The 19,527-nt window shown below is 40.2% G+C and overlaps 1 protein-coding gene across 3 annotated transcripts; it reads left to right on the top strand.

The window, feature by feature from the left end:
* The first annotated feature begins 4,505 nt into the window (after positions 1 to 4,505).
* Positions 4,506 to 12,984, top strand: sp3a (sp3a transcription factor). Of its 3 annotated transcripts, none has more exons than XM_041057842.1 (7): positions 4,506 to 4,662; positions 5,038 to 5,135; positions 5,516 to 5,611; positions 7,434 to 8,685; positions 10,032 to 10,218; positions 10,332 to 10,528; positions 11,297 to 12,984. In XM_041057842.1, exons 1-7 carry the CDS (start codon positions 4,656 to 4,658, stop codon positions 11,587 to 11,589), a joined length of 2,130 nt encoding a protein of 709 aa, XP_040913776.1. In that variant the 5' UTR covers positions 4,506 to 4,655; the 3' UTR covers positions 11,590 to 12,984. The 3 variants fall into 3 exon arrangements, with proteins under 3 accessions (XP_040913776.1, XP_040913777.1, XP_040913778.1); XM_041057843.1 differs by having other exon boundaries at positions 5,525 to 5,611; XM_041057844.1 differs by lacking the exon at positions 5,516 to 5,611.
* Positions 12,985 to 19,527: the final 6,543 nt, after the last annotated feature.

Below are 19,527 nucleotides of genomic sequence, written 5' to 3' on the forward strand. Positions count from 1 at the left end.
GTTGCTACCAACTTTTGCTCCCATATACTGTCCTGTGTACAACAACAGGCTGTTTTCAGCTGACTGTTTTCTGAGAGAAACCATCCAAATCCTCTGGGGAGCACAATGGGGGCTTGAGACAAAACTGTTTTTGCATTCTTCTCGGGGTGGTGGTAGTGTTGGCCAACCTAAACCCCACACAGAAGATTATTCATCTGCTGTAGTCTTGAGGCTCAGGGATTGACGAGTTGTTCCCAGTGGTCTGGGCCGTGGAGTATTTTGTTTTTCATAAAGTGACAATAAATCTTTCCAGAGCAAGTAATAAAGCTATTTAGAATCACGCAGATGTTGTATAGGAACAAAACACCATAACAAAGTCTCTTGTTCTGCGAGTGCGTCCTCAACGGTCTGTTTCTGGGTTTGATACCAGTAATTTTTCTGTCACAGGAAAGGCAAGAACGAATGAATTACAAACTTACTGGGTGTCCTTTCTGTCCTGACATCATGGAACACGTTTCAGAGTATGCATGCAAACATGACCAGCAGTTAATAATGAAATTAAATTATTATAAAAGTATTCATAAACATTATCATGTGACGTAGGTGGACTGTAAAAGCAGACTAACCTCTTTGGGAAATAAAACGAGTCCAGGAATGTGACAGATTCTCTGTTGGTACAAATGTTCTGTCAGCACCATCAATCAAGCGGTGCCACTCTGCCCCGAGGCAAACCACAGTGGCATCAAACCAAGAAGGGCACAGAGTGGAAAGCTGCTTGCTTTAAAACACACACCCAACAAAACAGACCACGGCCTGCTGTTGTAAATCACATGCACACCAAAGGCCTTTGAAGAATTACAGAAAAAAAGAATGTATGAGTTATAACAAATAAACATATAAATAACTGAGGCATTTTTCAGAGCAGTAACTATGCACAAGGGATTGTGTTGGGAAATTCAATGGTTATTATAAATGTATTGTATCATATTATTACAGAGAGGAAATTATCTCTATTTTGGATAACAATTAAAGCGTTGCCATGCTGTAATTATTGCCATTGTGTGACTTCTCTGTGTGACACTTGTGCTATATACTGTACACAGAATAGACATGAAATCAATATAGAATCAGGATTGGACTGAAATAACACTTCATGTTCAAGTATGAGGGTTTATGCAACCGTTTCCTCTCATTCGTGTTGTGCTATCATTACACAGCTTTGTGCTTTGATTTATTGCTGTCTCTGTTAGAGTGATAAAATGTTGAGTGATAAAATGTTGAAAGAAAGTGTGCCCATAAACAGCTCAGAGGAGTGTCCAAAAGGAGCGTTTTAAATCATAGCATAAGGCTGACGAATTTTGTTTCTCTTTTGCAGTTGTTATTGCTACAAAAATTACTTTTTTGAGCTATTATAGCATTTGTTAACCTGGGTGTGGTATTTTTACTTTGCGGCAGCAAAACTATGCTTTAAGTATAGATGTCACTAGTAAACAAAAAGCAGTTAAATCAGCCATGTGATGTCCAAAAACAACTCCTATGCAATAACCCTGTAATACTGACTCAGCTCACAGTACATACTGTACATGTGATGTGTAGCATGTAGTATAGGATACACATTGTGCAGTACCATTAGTATCTTTTTATTATCACTTGTTAATCCAGTCAGGCTGTATAGGCTGTACATTTTTGACATATTTTTTAACACACATAATCTATCTCTGTACATAAGAGGAATTTATTATTTGCAATATGTGTTCAATGTTCTTGGCACTTCTACGAATGCTTGTACTACATACAATGTGCTGCTCCCTAAACCAGACCACAACACATCTCGTCATGATATAGACACTGTATGTTTGTTGTTGTTTGTGTGTGTATAGTATTTCATCTATTTTAAAATAATTGTGCATGCGCTATCTTTGTTTAACCTTATTGTCTTTGTTCAGTTTCACTAAGTTTAGTTTTGATTCTGATTCTGAATCCATTTTTGTATTCCATATTAAAAGTATAGATGAGGAACTTCCACATTAAAAATTACCACTGCCTTTGACTTCCAACAGCTAATTCTCTGTACCTCCGTAAACAAAGAACAGTATGATCGTTCGTGTCTCAAGTGCCTCAGAGTTGTCTATAACACACATTTGATATTCCATCCACACGTCTCCATGCAGCACCAGTTTCAATTTTCTCTCTCTGGTCCCATTTACAGTGTCCTACAAGGTGCCTCCAACAGGGCAGTTTCTCTCCGTGGGGTCACTCTCTCTTGGACTGGCCATCATGAAAACAACTGTCAATATGTTAATCTGAAACACTCAGAGCCATTGTGGGCTCACTCAGTTACTCCTTTTATCCCTCACATTTCTGCCCTGTGCCGCAACAACACCATTGTCCACTCCTGGAAGATATTGAGAGGAAGCTTTTGCTTTGAATAACAATGTTTTGCTCACAATTTCTCATCCACAATTCCATGCAGATCTGTTAATAAGGCATATGATTTGCATCGTATTTCATCACCACACCTACCAAAAGAAAACTGAAAGCTAGAAGGTCTGTGGACATGCAGTGTAAAGATCATGGATGCCCCTGTTTACAGTTACATCTACCACACTGAATCCTCATAGATGTAATGAAACTCCCACTACAGACTTCAGAGATTCTTCTCATGAGGTGAATACAAGGTCTGTCAATACAATATGATTTCCTTTGTTTGCAGCTCTCGCTCAAAACAACACTCACAGATCTGAAGACAAACACTGTGGCAGTTATATGTCTCTTGTAGGCCACTGTGTCCTCCGGGGTGTTGTTGGTTTTAGGATATTTGACTTTTGCTTTAACTTGGAGGTCTTTGTAGAAATTGTTGATATGCTTCCAAGGACTCCTGGAGTAAGACAGACATAGCTGCAAGGTTTTTCTAAAGCTGTTTCCATTGGCCTGTGTTTACCTGACACTTGGATTGACAGCAGAGTGATTGGAAATATCCACCATTCACTGCCGTGAGCTCCTGAGTGCACGGAAAGTGCTTTTGTAGTCTGGCTGTAATGGGCCAAGTTTGAATTGAAGGTTGAGAGAAATAGCCTCACTGCAGTCGCGCACTGTGAGGAACTGACACACCACAAATAATACTCAGAAGTGGGGTCCTGATAGCATCACAGGCACAGAGCAGGTACAATAGCATGCAGGTTCTCATTTCAGTGCACTTTCACAATGTTGTAATGTGCACAATCAGATGGAGGGGAAGAAGTCCAGTCAAATGCAAACTCAGATTGTGTCTTATTGTGTGTTTGTTAACATAATCATTGCAAAAGACATCTTAAAACTCAACAGCTGATCACTTTCTAATTCACAAGTGAAACACTGCCGCTGTTAGTTTTCAAAAATACATGAGAGCAAATAAATGGCATAATGGCAGAATTCAGATGCATGATGGGTCAGATTTTCACATCAGTGCCATCAACAGGGTAAATCTGTCCAGTAAACTTCAAAATAGGTATACACTGATCTAATCCACTGGATTGATGTCAGCCATGACTTGACTGATCCACATGAAATACATTAATCTCTTTGTCAATGTCTTTATAAAATTCCCTGTTTCCTCTGTTGGTTACATTTATCCAGCAACAGCAGGCCACCGACTCAGTTCTTAAATCCTATGCATTCTTACCAGTAATAAGTGTTACATGTCTTACATACTGTAAAAATGATTACCACAATGAGGTAAAAAGATTTTAACTTTGAAAAACAGACGGCACTGGTATTACATGAAATAATGTATCTGCTTGGAAATTAGACTGCCTTGGGTTCTGTTTCACCTTCAATCACAACACATGATATATCCAAAAAGTTTTTTTACCTGGTGCTAAAGCATGCTGTGGCTAAATACTTGAAATCCCCATTTGCATTTCGGGAACATTTGCAGTTGTGTGCAACATTTTATTGATCAACATTGCTAATACTTACAAAAGTGCGTTCTAAAGATGTGTATAAATGGTAGCAACCTATGAGGAAATGGGCGCATGTTCATGGTTTCCTGCTGATGTTAAAGGTGTGGGACCTAAATGGTATTTCATAGCAAAAATCATTATGTGACTACTGACAGGCTATTTAGCGGACTGGTAATTAGTGCTGGCCACATTGCTCCTGGGTTAAATGCTGAGGATGAATCCCATGTATTTGGAAAATGGGTAAAATATCTCTGTCTAATTTTATCCATATGGCCTCTAGTTGTTATTTTGAGCAATACAAATGCTTCAAGCTGCCTTCTCACTGCACAGGTCTAAATCATTAGTAACGACAACGCAACTAATAGTAAACGATTACTTTAGCTGCATTGTCGTACTACCATTAACGCGAATACTGTAAAACTGAAAATGCATAATAAACAGGAAGAATCCAACAAAGGATGACTGGCATGTCGAGTGGCCAATAATAAAACAGTGTGCGACGCGATTAACCAATCACGTTGATGAAGAACGGCGGGATTTCCTGTGTGTGACGCAAGCGCTCCCAGTCAACAGTGGAGGCCCCACCCTTTGTGTAACCCACCGCCCGTCAATCAAAATACAAAGAAATCTGACAGTTATCATCTTATTTCTACGCGTATACAATCAATATAATTTGCTCATCATGTCCGGTGGCTTGTGACTATCAGGACTCTTCGTTTCACGACAAGTCACGCAATGACTGGTATGTAACATCTGTCTTACTCTTCACCCTCCGAGGCTAACAAGCTACCTCGGGCATCTTCTGGCTACATTAGCTCGCTAGCAGGCTAGCAGGGAAGTCTGTGGGTGATAATGCTAATCACCGCCGGCTAAGTTAGCATTAGCAGCTAACTAGGCTAGCTTGTGTAGGACACATCACTAAAAGTCAGTTCTTCTTAAACTAATCATCGCCACATGGCTGTTTTCTCTATAAAGGTTTGTAGCGGTGGTTGTGATTGTGTTTTAGCTTGTCAATTGACGTTACAACAATGTTACAGATGTTGTATATCTGGTTTGTTTAGATAACGTTAGCTTCGCCTGCTCCCACTCTGTAAGCTATATTCTTTTTACTACACAGCCCCAGAACAGCCAATGAAACCAGAGGATATGGCTGCCTTGGACGTGGACAGCAGTCAAAGCGACTTTCTTCAGCAGGAGGAGGGCAGGGGCAGTCAGGTAAGGGTTCATTCTCCGGATTTTGACTCTCTGCTGTTTTCAGTAACCGAGTGGCGCTTACTGAAGTTCACACATTTCAAACTTGGAGGGGGGTATTGTACCCTGATTTGAACCTCTCAGGCAACACTTCCTCGAAGGCTGCTTTCAAATCCCGCCTCTTTGGCTGGAATAGAAGTGACAGACTGTTAAATGCCAGCCAGTCCTAAACATTACCAGCCTGTTTACTCTGGGTGCTGCTTGAGGGGCTCAACACAGGGCAAGAAAGTCCTTTAACCTCCAAAACGTCAGACTTTGCTCTTTAGCAATGAGTCACACTTTCTATGGGGCCCAGACTAATGGCCACCCACTTTCTTCCTTTTAAATTCACCCGTTGTGGGTAGGACTCTCAGCCATCACCCCTCGACCTTCTAGCAACCACCTGCACAAAGGTTGGGTCACCGTCTTCAGAGGTGGACAGAGGTGCTGCTGCTGATGTGGTAAGTCGGCACCTCTGCTAGACCCGACACAGCCACAGCAGATGTGAAGCCTTCAATGACAGCTGAGCAAAACTGGTGGTGGGAGTGTAGCTTGCGCTTGCTTTCATGGCATTACAGCCACTGCATTTTGGCATCAACACTGGATGATATCTCATTACTACAACTGGAATGTTTTTAAGATTTTAACTACTGGAATAAACTCACTAAGGGTGCCCATATCCTTCTAATCATGTGACATTTATAGCCTACATTTACTGGGGCTAAACCTAGTGGCCTCTATGTATGACCAATTGAGCGCAGATACATTTATCAGTGGAAAAGCAGTGTAACTAGACATTCCATATTTGCGGTATTATACTGAAATGGTAACTCATTCTGATGCTTCAAGCTCAATTTGTTATGTGCTCTGATAAAACATCAACCGTGAACCACAATTGCACCAGGGAAAAATGAAGTTATTTAATGATTCAAGACCAGTTGATGTAGGTCAAGATGTAAATTTACTGTTTTTGTTGTTAGATTTGGTTGTGCATTTGTCCTTTTTGATGACATTGTTTATCAGCAACTGTGTGAGTATGTGTTTTAGGTTTTAGGGTACAGCTCAAACAGCCAATTGAGTCAGGGTTGTAGGATCTTATTGTCCCAAGTTTTTGTTGACAAGTTGTTCTTCAGTCACCTTCAGCTCTTCAGTGATAAGTTTTAATAATGAGGGTATATAATATAGCACATATAATATTTGTCATTGCTTATTTGTGTTTTATTCTGGAACAATAAAACAGAAGTGTGAACTAGGGGAAAAAATATATATATAGTTTAAAATATCTAGTGGTTTTCTTTTTTTGTCAGATAAAGTTGATATGCTGTGTTTTGGTGCCATTTCCAGTTGGTCCCATTTAATCACTTTATTGACACTAACTGTATAGTATTTCTAAATATTTCGCAGTGTCTCCATCAAAACCAAATGAGACCAAAACACTGCTGAAAATCTTCCAGTCTGACAGAAGACATGAAGCAAGGAGAACCACGTAAAGGCTTTCACTTTAAAGCAGCTGCAGTAGAGTTGAGTTTGTATTTATAGTAAATTAACATAATTACAACTGTGGCAGAATGGCAGTGTATATAAGAAATCTCTGTCTGGTTGTGTTCACATAGCACCCTCTTTGATACAGTCAAGACAATCCCTGGTGTGTTCACCCATATGTTCTGGTTAATTTTGATTGAATTCTGTCATTCAGAATATGTTTTGGATCAAACAAACAACACTGAAAAGGCTTGAAAAGCTGGTTCTGACAACCAGAGACTGTCAGAACCAGCAACTTTTAAATGCATTTTGCTGCTTCCCTTTCCGTTGTGTGTCTGTGCAGCACTGATGATGCACTGCAGGATGACAGGACACTAACATTGTCCAATGAATGAGCTGTCACAGTCAAACCTCAGTTGTGACCTAAGGTTTACAACTCTGTTATGATATGTGATAGTGTCATATTTAAGCATACTAGAACTGAAAGACTGAAAGCCTACAAGGGACCCAGGGTATCAAACACAGCCATTGATTTACAGTAAATAAAGCTGAACCTTACATTTCTTGACTCCTCAGCTTCTACTGACCCAAAGAATTTTGCTCATTTTGCTCTTTGCCTCCCAGTGTTTCTGATGCTGATTGTGTGAACTGCTAGCATCATTTGTTTTTCATCAAAATACTGGGCCATGTGCAACGTTACTGTAACTGGATGTCTGCTCAGGTGCTATGCATTGCCTAAGCCATTTCATCCACAAAAGGTGCTTGATCATTTTTTTTAATGTCAGTCATTTTCTTTCTCAGACATCTGATCCGTCTACTCAGCTTACTGGGACTGATAAATGGGAGGTGTTAACACCCACAACAGCAGCAAAGGATGAATCTGGAATGATACAGATCCAAAGTCAAGGAATATTAACATCAAATGGACAGTATGTTCTTCCTCTCCAGAACTTACAAAGTCAGCCAATCTTTGTGACGTCGGGAACAGCCACCTCCAATGCCAATGCAGTGCCTAACATTCAGTACCAAGTAATTCCTCAGATTCAGACAGCAGATGGACAGCTGAGCTTCTCCACATCCGGCGTGGAAGGAGCGACTCTGACTCAGGATGCCACGGGGCAGATTCAGATCTTGTCTGATGGTAGCCAGAGTCTCAGTGTTACATCAACTGCAAACATCCTTAATAACAACCAGAACCTCATATCACAGACTGGTAACATCCAGCAGATCCAGGGGGTTTCAATCGGCAGCTCCACCTTTAACAACCAGGGTCAGGTTGTTGCTAATGTGCCTGTGGGTTTGCCTGGGAACATTACTTTTGTTCCTATTAACAGTGTGGACTTGGACTCCCTGGGCCTGTCTGGAGCTCAGACTATAGCAACAGGGGTCACTGCTGATGGCCAGCTAATTATGGCAAGTCAGCCTGTGGATGGCTCAGAGAGTCAGGTGAAGACAGATGACCACCTCTCACAGACAATACCAGTCAGTGACTCAAATGCAAATCCTGAGATTTTTGTGCCAACGTCTTCCTCTCAGCTACACGTTCCAGCAAATCAATCAGGTCTGTTGGCACAAGATTCCTCGTTGTCATCAGTGGCTACGGAACAAGCCGACTCAAGTTCTGCTCTCCAAGAAAGCTTCATCCAACAAAATCAGGAGCAGAGCATCCAGGCATCCTCTGCTCCACCCATCATCCAGCTGCAGCAGGTGCCTGTTCAGTCCACCAATGGTCAGGTGATGCAGACAGTGGCGACAGGAGGCCAGAGCGTGCAAAACGTGCAATTGATCAACCCAGGAACCTTCATCATCCAAGCCCAGACGGTCACACCATCGGGTCAGATACAGTGGCAGACCTTTCAGGTGCAGGGAGTGCAGAACCTGCAGAACCTCCAGCTGCCCACCACACTGCCCCAGCAGATAACCCTGGCTCCAGTCCAGACTCTGTCACTGGGTTCCAGTCCAGTCAGCATCAGCACAGGACAGATCCCCAACCTGCAGACAGTGACAGTCAATTCAGTGGCTCAACAGGAAGGAGACACAGACACCCCTGCAGGTACAGTAGCTCTTTCTTTTTGTTCACAGAAAATACACAGGAAACAGCCTGAAACTCACACAGGTGTTTTCACTCATGGTGTCTCAGCAATGTGTGGCCGTGTACCAGCTGTGCTTGACTGATATATCCATGGCTCTCTTATTAGCTTTGATGCACTTGTTAGGGCGGGACAGATTAGACCTTCATCATTCTGATTAGTACATGGAATTAGGTGACCTCATGTCAAAACCTCCTCCCATCTTTAACCTGAGCATAGGTCTACGTAATTTTTATTTTGTTGCATTTACATTTAAAATCCTACTCCTTTGACATCTGTCAGAAGGGTGAATCAAAGGTGAATTGAAGTTTGCCTGTGTTACTCAAAGCACATAGTCCACAGGGGCATCTGTGTGCTCTGTCAGGGCTTTTGTCAGATCTATTTGTCTTTTTAAGATCATCTGTACTAGTGAAAAGATTTAAGACAAGGTTATTTTCATTGTGAATTAATCTATCTTTTTTCTTGTCTATCAATAAATAGACCTTTTTCACACAAGACAATTTGACATGTCACAGTAGGAAAAGCAGTGTAAATAATAAAATCAGTGATGCCTTAATTCCATTTACCTGCTTCAGCTTCAGGGTCCTGGTACTGTGCATGCTAACACTGTCACAGCGTACTGGGCCGCCTGAACAGAGCAGAGCCATTTTTCATATTGTTAATTACACCTATGCTTTTCCTGCAATGACAAGTCAAAATGTCGGCTGTGAAAAAGGTTTATAATTTAATCTATAAAGTAATGAGAAATGCAGACCAACAGCTGCTTAATTTGCCTGTCCAGCAATAAAAAAATAAGAAACAAAGTTTCTGAATTTACAGTTACATGAAAAGGAGATCAGCAAATCCATCATATTTAAACAGCTGTTAACAGCAAATTCTTTTTTTGATAATTTGTCTAAACATATAGAGTTTTCATTCTAAACATAATTTTTCTACATTAAGAGTCTCAACAAAATACATTGTGTGTATCTTTTAAAGCCACTTTGTGTTGGATTATTGTGTAATTACAGCTATCAAAACATGGCAATGAAGTTTCTGATTGTAGCAAAGTCCATCCATCTATTTTCTGCCACTCATGTGGCCCAAAAAGTCCACAGGGTGCATTTAATTAATTATCAAAATTGTCACTGATACATTTTCTGTCAATCAACTAATTATTTTATCCCTGTGCTTAATATGGAGTCTTACTTGTGAAATTCGCTGCCATTCTGTCAGTCACATGCAATTATAAAACACCTCTCACTGTTCAGACTGTTGGGCATGTTATTACCAGAGCTCATGTTGATATGAACGTACACATTAATTTCAGACATTCAGATAAAGGAAGAGCCAGACTCTGGAGACTGGCAGCTGAGCACCGACTCTACACTGAACACAAGTGATCTGTCCCACCTCCGCGTCAGGCTGGTGGATGAGGAGGATCAGTTGGGCCAGGAGGGCAAGAGGCTGCGCAGAGTGGCATGTACTTGCCCCAACTGTAAAGAGTCAGGTGGAAGGTGAGTCAATCTTTATACTCTGTACACTGTGTGTTCGATCTTAAGTGGTTCTCACCTCTGCACGGAAAATAAAACATACTGGGACCCTAACTGTCAGTGCATGTGTTTCTCAGAGGATCCAGCATGGGGAAAAAGAAGCAGCACATCTGCCACATTGCGGGATGTGGGAAGGTATATGGAAAGACATCGCACCTGCGAGCACACCTGCGCTGGCATTCAGGGGAGCGACCTTTTGTTTGCAGCTGGATGTTCTGTGGGAAGAGGTTCACACGCAGCGACGAGCTGCAGAGACACAGGAGAACACACACAGGTGCCCTTTTTTTGCTCCCACAGTGTTTGCACATCAGGAAAACATCAGTAAAATCAGTAAAATGTGTTAATTTGTGCCCCACAAAGTGTGAGTCATGTAAGAAATAACAGCATTTGTCCCCTTCTGGATTTACATGTAAAATGTAAAGGTTAGGATTGTGATAACCATATCCAGATTTCACAGACTTGGTGGTAATTTTCCTGTTCAGAATGTTTAAACGGTTTGTTCTGCACCATAATTTGCAAGATTTGTTAACATCAAATTATATAACAAAAACATTACAAGAGATGCCTGTAGTGAGCTGTAGCTTTCTTTTTTATTTTTATCCATGATTCTCTGTTCAGTCTGGACACAGCTTTCTGTCAGCTCGCCTGATCTGTTTTGAATTTTATAGAATATTCTTTTGTAATTATAATCGTTGATGGAGTGACATGCACATCATGCTTTTTTTCTTTTTGTGTGTGTGGGGCTGGTTGGCACTCAAAAGCTTATGCAGTAATATAACTTTGGCTGTAGGTTACTGGCAGTACACAATAAAAATCAATTTTTTAGATTTCATTTACAGTTCTACCTTTTATTATTTTATTTTACGTCTTAATTTTCTTTAATTAGATTTTTGAAACAAGCAAATCGAATTGTTGTGCCACCGTCTTAAACTTATCTCCCTACCTAAGAAATATGTCCTCCAGCTAGATGGCATGTTTGACCCTCTCCAAAGGTATTCAGACCATCCAAACTATCTTTCCAACTATATTTTCTCTCTGGCAGGAGAGAAGAAGTTTGTCTGCCCAGAATGTTCCAAGCGCTTCATGCGGAGCGACCACCTGGCGAAGCACATTAAAACCCATCAGAACAAAAAAGGTGTGAACTCTGGCAGCTCAGTGGTGGCCTCGATGGAATCCGCGGGGTCCTCAGACAGTATCATCACCACGGCAGGCGGGACCACCCTCATCCTCACCAACATCCAGCAGGGCTCCAGCACCGCCCAGGACATCCTGGCCAATGCAGAGATCCCTCTCCAGCTCGTCACCACGGTAGCGGCCAGTGAAGTCATGGAGTGATTTACACTCCACTTATGAACTTCTACAAACTCTCTCATACTGTATACTCCTACCTATGTTTTTATTCAAGTTTTGAAGAAAAACTAAAATTATAAATATATATATATATATTTTAACACAAATAGTCAGTCCATGTCCATACTCAGTTTTTACTGAGGAAACAGTAAAACTAGTGTTGGAGACTAAAAGAAGATAAAGGTGGAAAAAGACATTGCAGTAAACACACAAGGAAATGCCTTATTTTGTACAATATTGTGTAGTTGAATATGTAGGATATCATTTTGTTTTGAATCTACTTATTTGTTAATATTGTGTTTTTCATGAAAAAGTATTGGTAAGTTGAGCGATTTTCTCTTTGCCTTTTGTTGATGCTATGTTCTGATGATGTCCTTGGTAAGCAAGATTTTCTCCATATTCCTTTCAGCAAAGACTAAATCTCACAACAGAGATAATTTTATCCAGCTGAAGTAACGTTATTGCTTATGTCCATGCAAATTTCTTAATGTATTTTTTTTTCACTGTCCTCCTTAGAGTCAGTCTGTTTGCAAATTAGCAAGCCCTCCTTGCTACTTTTATTTTTTAAAAACTTTGCTCCCACTAACTTCATTTTGCAGGTGAAAATGAAAAACAATCAAAATTTTGTATTGCAATTCCTCTTGAACATATATTGTTGATATTATACACATTACTTGCTTATTAAATATTTTGACTGAACCGCTATTTATATCAGGCTTTACATCGAAAATGCATTTGTGATATTAAAAGTCCGAAATATTTCATATGGCTCCATAATATGTGATTCAAATGTGTTTTTCGTTTAACCTTTTTTGGAGGTCTTCAAAACAAAACAAACAAAAGCAAACAAAAAAAAAACAACATTCATTTTAAAATGAAGTTAAAAGCCATTTTTTGAAGGTCATTGCCAAATTAGATTACAAACTCAGGGTGACTTGTGACTGTGTGATATGAGTAAAGTAAATCACCCCTATAGCTTCTTGGACCATGGTGGGGTGTTGTGAAGAAATGTAATTTGATGGACCAAAAGCTGAGGTGAATTAAGCTGTCACCATGTTACCTATGTTTGTTGAATCTATGTTTTTTTTGTTTGTTTGTTGTATTTGTTTTTTGTTTTGTTTTTTTGTTTTTTTTTTGTACCAATAAGGACAACCCCCTTAATGGAAACAGCTTTGCAGAATTCTTCACCAGTATCTTGCTCCATCAGTCCTATCATGCAGTTGAAAAAATCTGTGTATTACTAAAAGCGGTACTCTTTTAACAGCACTGTTGTCATCACTTTCATCTTGTTTGTTGTTAATCCTTTTGTATAAAAATGTTTTGTATACTTCCCAAAATACTGCTTTATACCCATTGTCAGTAAATGTACAATGTTTCTGTCTTTGTGTTGATTCTTTTCATTTACTGTATGTTGCATTTCACTGTTCCATGTTAGTTGTCTTTTTTCTTTTTTTTTCTTTTTTTTTTTTGACCCCGTCCCAAATCTCAACAGTTGAAAGTCATGTAATGTCTTCATTTTTTCCACCCATTGCGACATGGTCCTCGTCAGGAGATTATACTTAAGCCTTTAACACTGAAGTTTTATCATCAATCAAGTCTTCTGTATAAATATGTCAATATAACATCAATATAAATCTTTCTGTTACACCTGAATTTCCTTTGATTTTTGCTTCATTTTTAAATTTTTTTTAACATGTCTTAATATGTTGCACCATGTCTGCTTTCTGAAGGCCACAAGTTTGAATTTATCCTTGCACCTGAAACCTTGTGTTTTGTTTCTTTTTTGAAGACATGTCATCCAGCCAGGAGCTTCATCCTCCCTCCCACAGGGATTACACTCTGGGTTAGTAGTCCAGTAGATGTCACTACAGCCAAGGGAGCAGGACGAGAGGTATGTCTGACCCCTTGACCTTCACTGTGTAGCGCTGCTAAGATGAAGACAGGAGTCACTGAGGCCAACAGGAGGTGTGGACCCTCAATTAACTGCAAGTTAATGTCACACAGAAATGTCAGGAACATATTCTGCTGCCGGAGAACAAGGTACTGTCTCATGACTTTGAACAAATCCTACAGAGGCATGAGAGGTAACAGCTCCCTTTGTGTGACCTGGATTCATGTATATTTGAGCAATAAGCTGCTTTGTTTTGTTCCTTACTCTGTACACACAGTTTCCTGTCCTTATACTTTGCCAAAAAATACTAATTGTTGTGTATTTGTTTCATATTTTGTTATATGAGCCTGATATTATCAACCCACAGCAGCTCACACATGCTAGATGACTGTCTTCATACATTAAATGGGGCATTTTACTAATTAGGCACTGTTGCTATTTTTTTTCATTAATGTAAGGCTCAAGACAGCAGCATGAGGGAGTTGAAATGTATTATACTCTACCTGGTTTTAGTGCCTGTGAACATAATTAAAACGATAGTCTATGAAAAGCTTTATCTGGTAAATCAGAGTGAAAAGCACATGCTTTTTGAATCTTAGTCAATTTGCAGAAAACGAGTCAGAAAATGTGGCCTATAACATTAAAAAGGACTCGTCCGTTTTGTCGTTCCTTTCATTTGCATAATTTAATGAATCCAATTCATTGTAATGCAATACCAAGTGCACCAGGAACATAGAATGACAGTTTGAGTTAATGAAATGTGTTAACGGTATCATCATTTACTTGTATGTTAATTAGTCCAATTAATTTCCCCTGCTCGGTAATCTGAATATTGTAATAATCTTTGCTCCCCTGCAGGAATGAAGTCTATGATACACAGACCTCTGGGACAATCTGCGTCGAGAATTGTGGTTTCTCCACTTGTGAAGTGTGGCATATTTGAAAAATGTAAGTGCCTTGAAATGTTTTTTAGGTGTGAGATTCAGGAATGTGTCTGCATCAGGATTTTTTTTTTTTTTCCCTGTGCTTGTTTTTTTTTTTTTTTTTATGACTTGCCTTAAGCTTTTTTTTTTTTTTTTTTTTTTTTTAATGTAAATCACACCCACAATTGGAAATGTGAAATGGAGGGACATTGTCTGGTGTCAGAGCCAGGATAACTTTGTCTTGCTTGACAAAGTGCTATTGCCTCTTAACAGGAAGAGGCATGTTTCCTCTGGCCATTGCAGATAAAAGCTGCCATCAGTGGGCAATCCTCCCCGGCAGCTCAGCGGGTTAAAGGAGGAAGAGAGACCGTGTGTCTGCTGAGCATGACACTGTCCACAGTGTCATTTCAACTGACCACTTGGACTGGAGGCCAAATTTGTCAGCAAACTGTTTAGCTCTTCTCTCTTACATGTTTATGTCAGCTTAGAATAGAAGAATGATCAGCGCAGTTAATGAATCTGGAGACGTAGCTTCAGTGTATAGTTAAATTGAAAGAAACACACCCACACGTGCCAGACAAGTAAAGCTTCTTGTGGCTTTGATTTGCTGAGGCAAAAAAAGTTTTTGCAGCACACATTTCGTTCCTCCTTCTTACATATGTGGTTTGAAAATTATGCAGAGCGAATTTTGCGAAAGAGCAGTGTCTTATTTTGGAGAGTAAAAGGAAAGCTTTTTCAATTATGCAGCTTTAATATTGTGTTTTTGTGACAGACAGGTATCATTTCAGACAGTACTTCCACCAGAAGTTGTTTGTGTGTTTTTATTGTACCAAATAGCTTTGGTTCTTCTAGCCCAGTTTGAATAGCGGTGTAATTGTACATGGTGCTCAACTTCTCTTCCAATTCATGTGCAAAATGCATAAATACAATAACTTTGCTGAGGGAGAGGAACACTATAATCATGCAATAACATTTCCGACTGTATGTGTGATAGAATTCAAAATGCTATTGGGATTATGGTTCTTAACCATTGGGAGGTAATGTGAACTGCTGGCAGAAATGACTTATTTCATTATACTGTCCCAAATATACAAAATACTTCAGCAAGAGGGCTGCTTCTTCCCTATCCCTGCCCAATTTTAACTGTTTTCCTCAGTTGTTGAAGGATAGGCCTGCAATTTTGCAAAATGACTATTATTTGCCTTTCTCAAGGAATCAACAACTTGAAAGTACAGTGCAATGAATTGTTGGGGCTCTGCAGCTGCATTCATTTACAATATGTCTTTTCTGTGAAACATCTCACAGGATTTAGAGCATAAAGCCTTTATTTAATTTCCGTTTGGATATAAACTGCAAGTCTCTTCATAAGTGAAAAGCACTTACCACCCTGCTTAATATTTTGCTTGCAGCAGGGTACTAATGGTGTTTTTCTCTTAAACCATTAGGACATTTGAAACTACATTTAAAAATGTATCTTGTGTTTCTACATTCCTGACACATTCTTGCCCTTGATCAACTGCAAAAGGCAGACAATAGCGCAGATCATTTTCCCCAGGCAAGGAAACACAGCATGGATCAACTCAATAACCTGATATTCTCTGTCTACTGAATGTGGCCAATTTAGCAAAGGTCAGCGCCTTTTTTTTTATTCCAGAGACAATTTGGTGACCTCCCTCTGGAGCCCCAGCAGGACCAGAGGAGACAAACAGAATCGTCGAGCTAGAAAGTGCTTGTGTTGACATTGCGTTTAGGTCTGGACTTCTCAAGGTGAACGGATACCTGGTGTGGGACAGGGGGGCTATTATGCAAACCTGATAGCCAGGACCAGCAATCGCATGCTTGTGAATTTAGTTTGTCATGTATTTTCAGCCGTTACTTACGGTATCAGGGTGGGTGGTTCAATTTGAAGCTGTACACTGGGTAGAAAAGTATGGTCCACGTCTGTTGGTGTAAATCATCTGCAAATCATCTTCCATCAACCTTTTATATGCAAAAGTGCCATTCACAGCTTCAAATTAAACACTCTTGTTTCAGGGAAATTATGGTCTTACTGTGTTCTATTTTGAGAGCAATCAATCTTTGCTATCTTTATAGTAAAATATGTACTGTATGTATGTTTTTTTTCAGAATGAGGTGTGAAAATTGGAGTGCCAACAATGAGACACCGCCATCAAATTTTCCACATTATGTCATCCTTTGTACTTGCACACAGTGTAGGTCTCCTTTTAGCGGGGAGACAATTATACAAGATTATGTTAGAGATGTATGAGAAGATTGGGAGGGATCATTTTTAGCCAGTCCTCACAGCAGTCATAGTTCTCCCACTGTATGAAATAACTCTTTGTCTTTATTGTGCACCTCAAGGTCAAATGTGACGATGGCTTCAACTTCCTCGGACTCAAGTCGGAGAAAAACTGCAAGTGTTCGCTCAATATTTTCTTTTGGCGACAAGAGCTGGCCTTCAGTGTTACTCAGCCCATCAAAAACGATTTCAGATATGAAAGGGGACGTTTTGTATCTGAAAATGTACATTAAATGGTGTCAACAACATCCTGGAGGTCAGAGTAGAGTCCCCATGGAGACTGAATCTGGCTGCTGCGTTCGAAGACTCGACACCCCCCTGAGTGGCGGCTCTGTGATGGCTCTCAGTTTCTCTCGTCATGTCCCTGGCAGCTTTGACACAGGTAATATGCATGCAGGCTGACAGTGCCTGGGATGTGCTGCAGAGACAATGATGTACATATCATTTTCCTCCCTGACTGATTGAAGACTGTAATCTGTGCTGGACTTTCTCTCTGATTACACACGTCTCAGGGAGCAAAACAAGGACTCTGAGACGCCACTGGGCAGTGGGCTCATCCAGGGCTTTCAGCCTTCAAGAGGACTGAAGTCCGCCTTTAAGGTGAGCTCAATTTTCGTCCCATTTACACTATTGTTACAAGTGTCGGATAGAATGCATCTGGTAGATAGTGGTCAAACAGTGGCTGTCTGAAGATGACACAGGAACAGAGATGTATCTGGCACCCAAGGTCATCCTATTCCCATCTCCAGCACAGTCGCAAATGTTTAGGGCTTCTGTATAAAGGCACTCACAAAGAGAGAAACAGTGTCATGAATTTTACATTCGCCAGCTTTGTGCTCTCTTACTAAATGCAAAGTGTCCCCTACAGCTCAACAGGCCAATACTATACCTGTCCAACAAGCCCAGGCATGAAATGCAGACAGAGAAAATGTTGCCTGCAGCTGTAATACTCTGTCGTTTTCTGTACAGCGGAAGAGTTCCACTGGTCTAATGATGAAGCAAACCAGTGTTTCAAGGTTTTTTCTTGCATAATATATAGTGTTAGCAAACAGCGCTCTCAGACATTTAACATGCTCTTAACCTGCCTGTGTAACCTTGTGAGGTACACTTGTGTCTTTATGTAAAACCAGAGAGATTTCTCTGTTGACAATAGGTCAGTCCTTTACAGAAGGTACCTAGCACATTACAAGGTTGGTCTCGAGGGAGAAGTAATGGGTTCTGGGCAATTGACCAACCTGCCATGCTTTACTGCACCTGCACTGAGTTAGAGCTGTCATCATTACCACTTCCTCTAACGTTCCCCCGCAGCAACCCAGACACTCCCACTTACAGCGATATTTCACTTTGGTGGAACATTTTCACTTTTTATCATGCATCCCCTCCGTACACGAGTGGAGGCAGTCTAGCTTTAAGATTCAAAGCAGTGAGGTAACCTCTAACAGGCCTTTGGGGTCCCCACTAAAACATAACGTTTCCAAAATAGCCCCCAGTTACCAGCTATGATTCTGACTTGAACTTTTCAGATTGAGAACCATGCTTGCCAAAAAGAGAAAAAAAATCTTGAAGATAAAAGGTTCTAAAAGGTGTCTACTGACATTTTCTCTGTGTCAAAATATGAAGAATATGAGTTCAGTCAGTTGAACGGCATTTATCCTCTATTTTAGTTGAGTTATTCAAAATGATTGCGAGATTGTGGAGTCTGAAAATAATCATTAGGCAGTTCTGTAAAAAAGCAGTTTGAATGGTTCATTAAAATGAATCAAAAAAGGAGCATGCTTCTACGTGTTAGTTAATCAGGATGTGCTGTTAGGAAGAACCTTTAATGTAATTTGTATTTTCCATCTTTCTTTTTCATTAGTACAATCCTGTAGAAAATTGTTGTACATTAAAATGAGTGCAGCCATGCCACGTACAGGTCAGGAGTCAACACTGTGAAGGTCACAGACACGTACAACTTACTGATTATAGAGCCGTCTGAAATCTGGTCTAATCAACAATTACAACTAGTCTCCTGCGCTTTAATAGTAGTTACAATATTAAGACCAAGGAGGACAAGGGTCAGTAGCGTTATCCTGAACAGACAACCTTCTCTCTCTCTTCACGCCTCAACAAGGTTTGACATCAGCTAATGTCACGACAAATTACAGGAAGTTGAGGCTGAAATCTGTATGCTAACACTTAACAATCCATCACATTATTTTATTTATTTAAATTATTTTGCCTTTACTGCAGTTATCAAAGCTCGCTCACTCAGTATGTAACAGCTATTCTCAAGTACAAAGCAACAAATGACATTACTGCAATAAACATTTTCAGCATTCAGGCTTTTAAATGACAAATACCAGAAATGATCAAGGCCTCAGCAAAGCAAGCCTGGAGCAACTTCGCTGTGACTTGCAGATGTTTTTCCCTCAGTTTTCACTTCCTCCTCCCACACATGTCTTGTATCAGTATTTGCCGGATCCAAAACGACCAGCTTTGAAAATGAAGGAGAGGAACTTTACATTGTGCCAGAAAAAGGAATGGAAATTACGGGCAGTGTCAGATAATTGAGCTTGTCGTAAGAGACATGTTAATAACAGACGGAGATGCAGAAGACTTGTCACTCCGTACCCTGGGTGACAGACTCTCTCTGCTGTTGATGAGCTGTTTTAGAGGGGAAATTGTTCCACGCAAACACCATCGTTATTACAAGCTGGCAAGCTGCTCGCTTGTGTACCCAATTCTGCTTGAACTGACAGAATCCAATTGACCGGCACATATTCATGCACTTTATTTTCTTTATTCTCACCAACAATGCAGATAAT

This window comes from Toxotes jaculatrix, chromosome 15 (assembly GCF_017976425.1).
Source record: "Toxotes jaculatrix isolate fToxJac2 chromosome 15, fToxJac2.pri, whole genome shotgun sequence".
Lineage (NCBI taxonomy): Eukaryota > Metazoa > Chordata > Actinopteri > Toxotidae > Toxotes > Toxotes jaculatrix.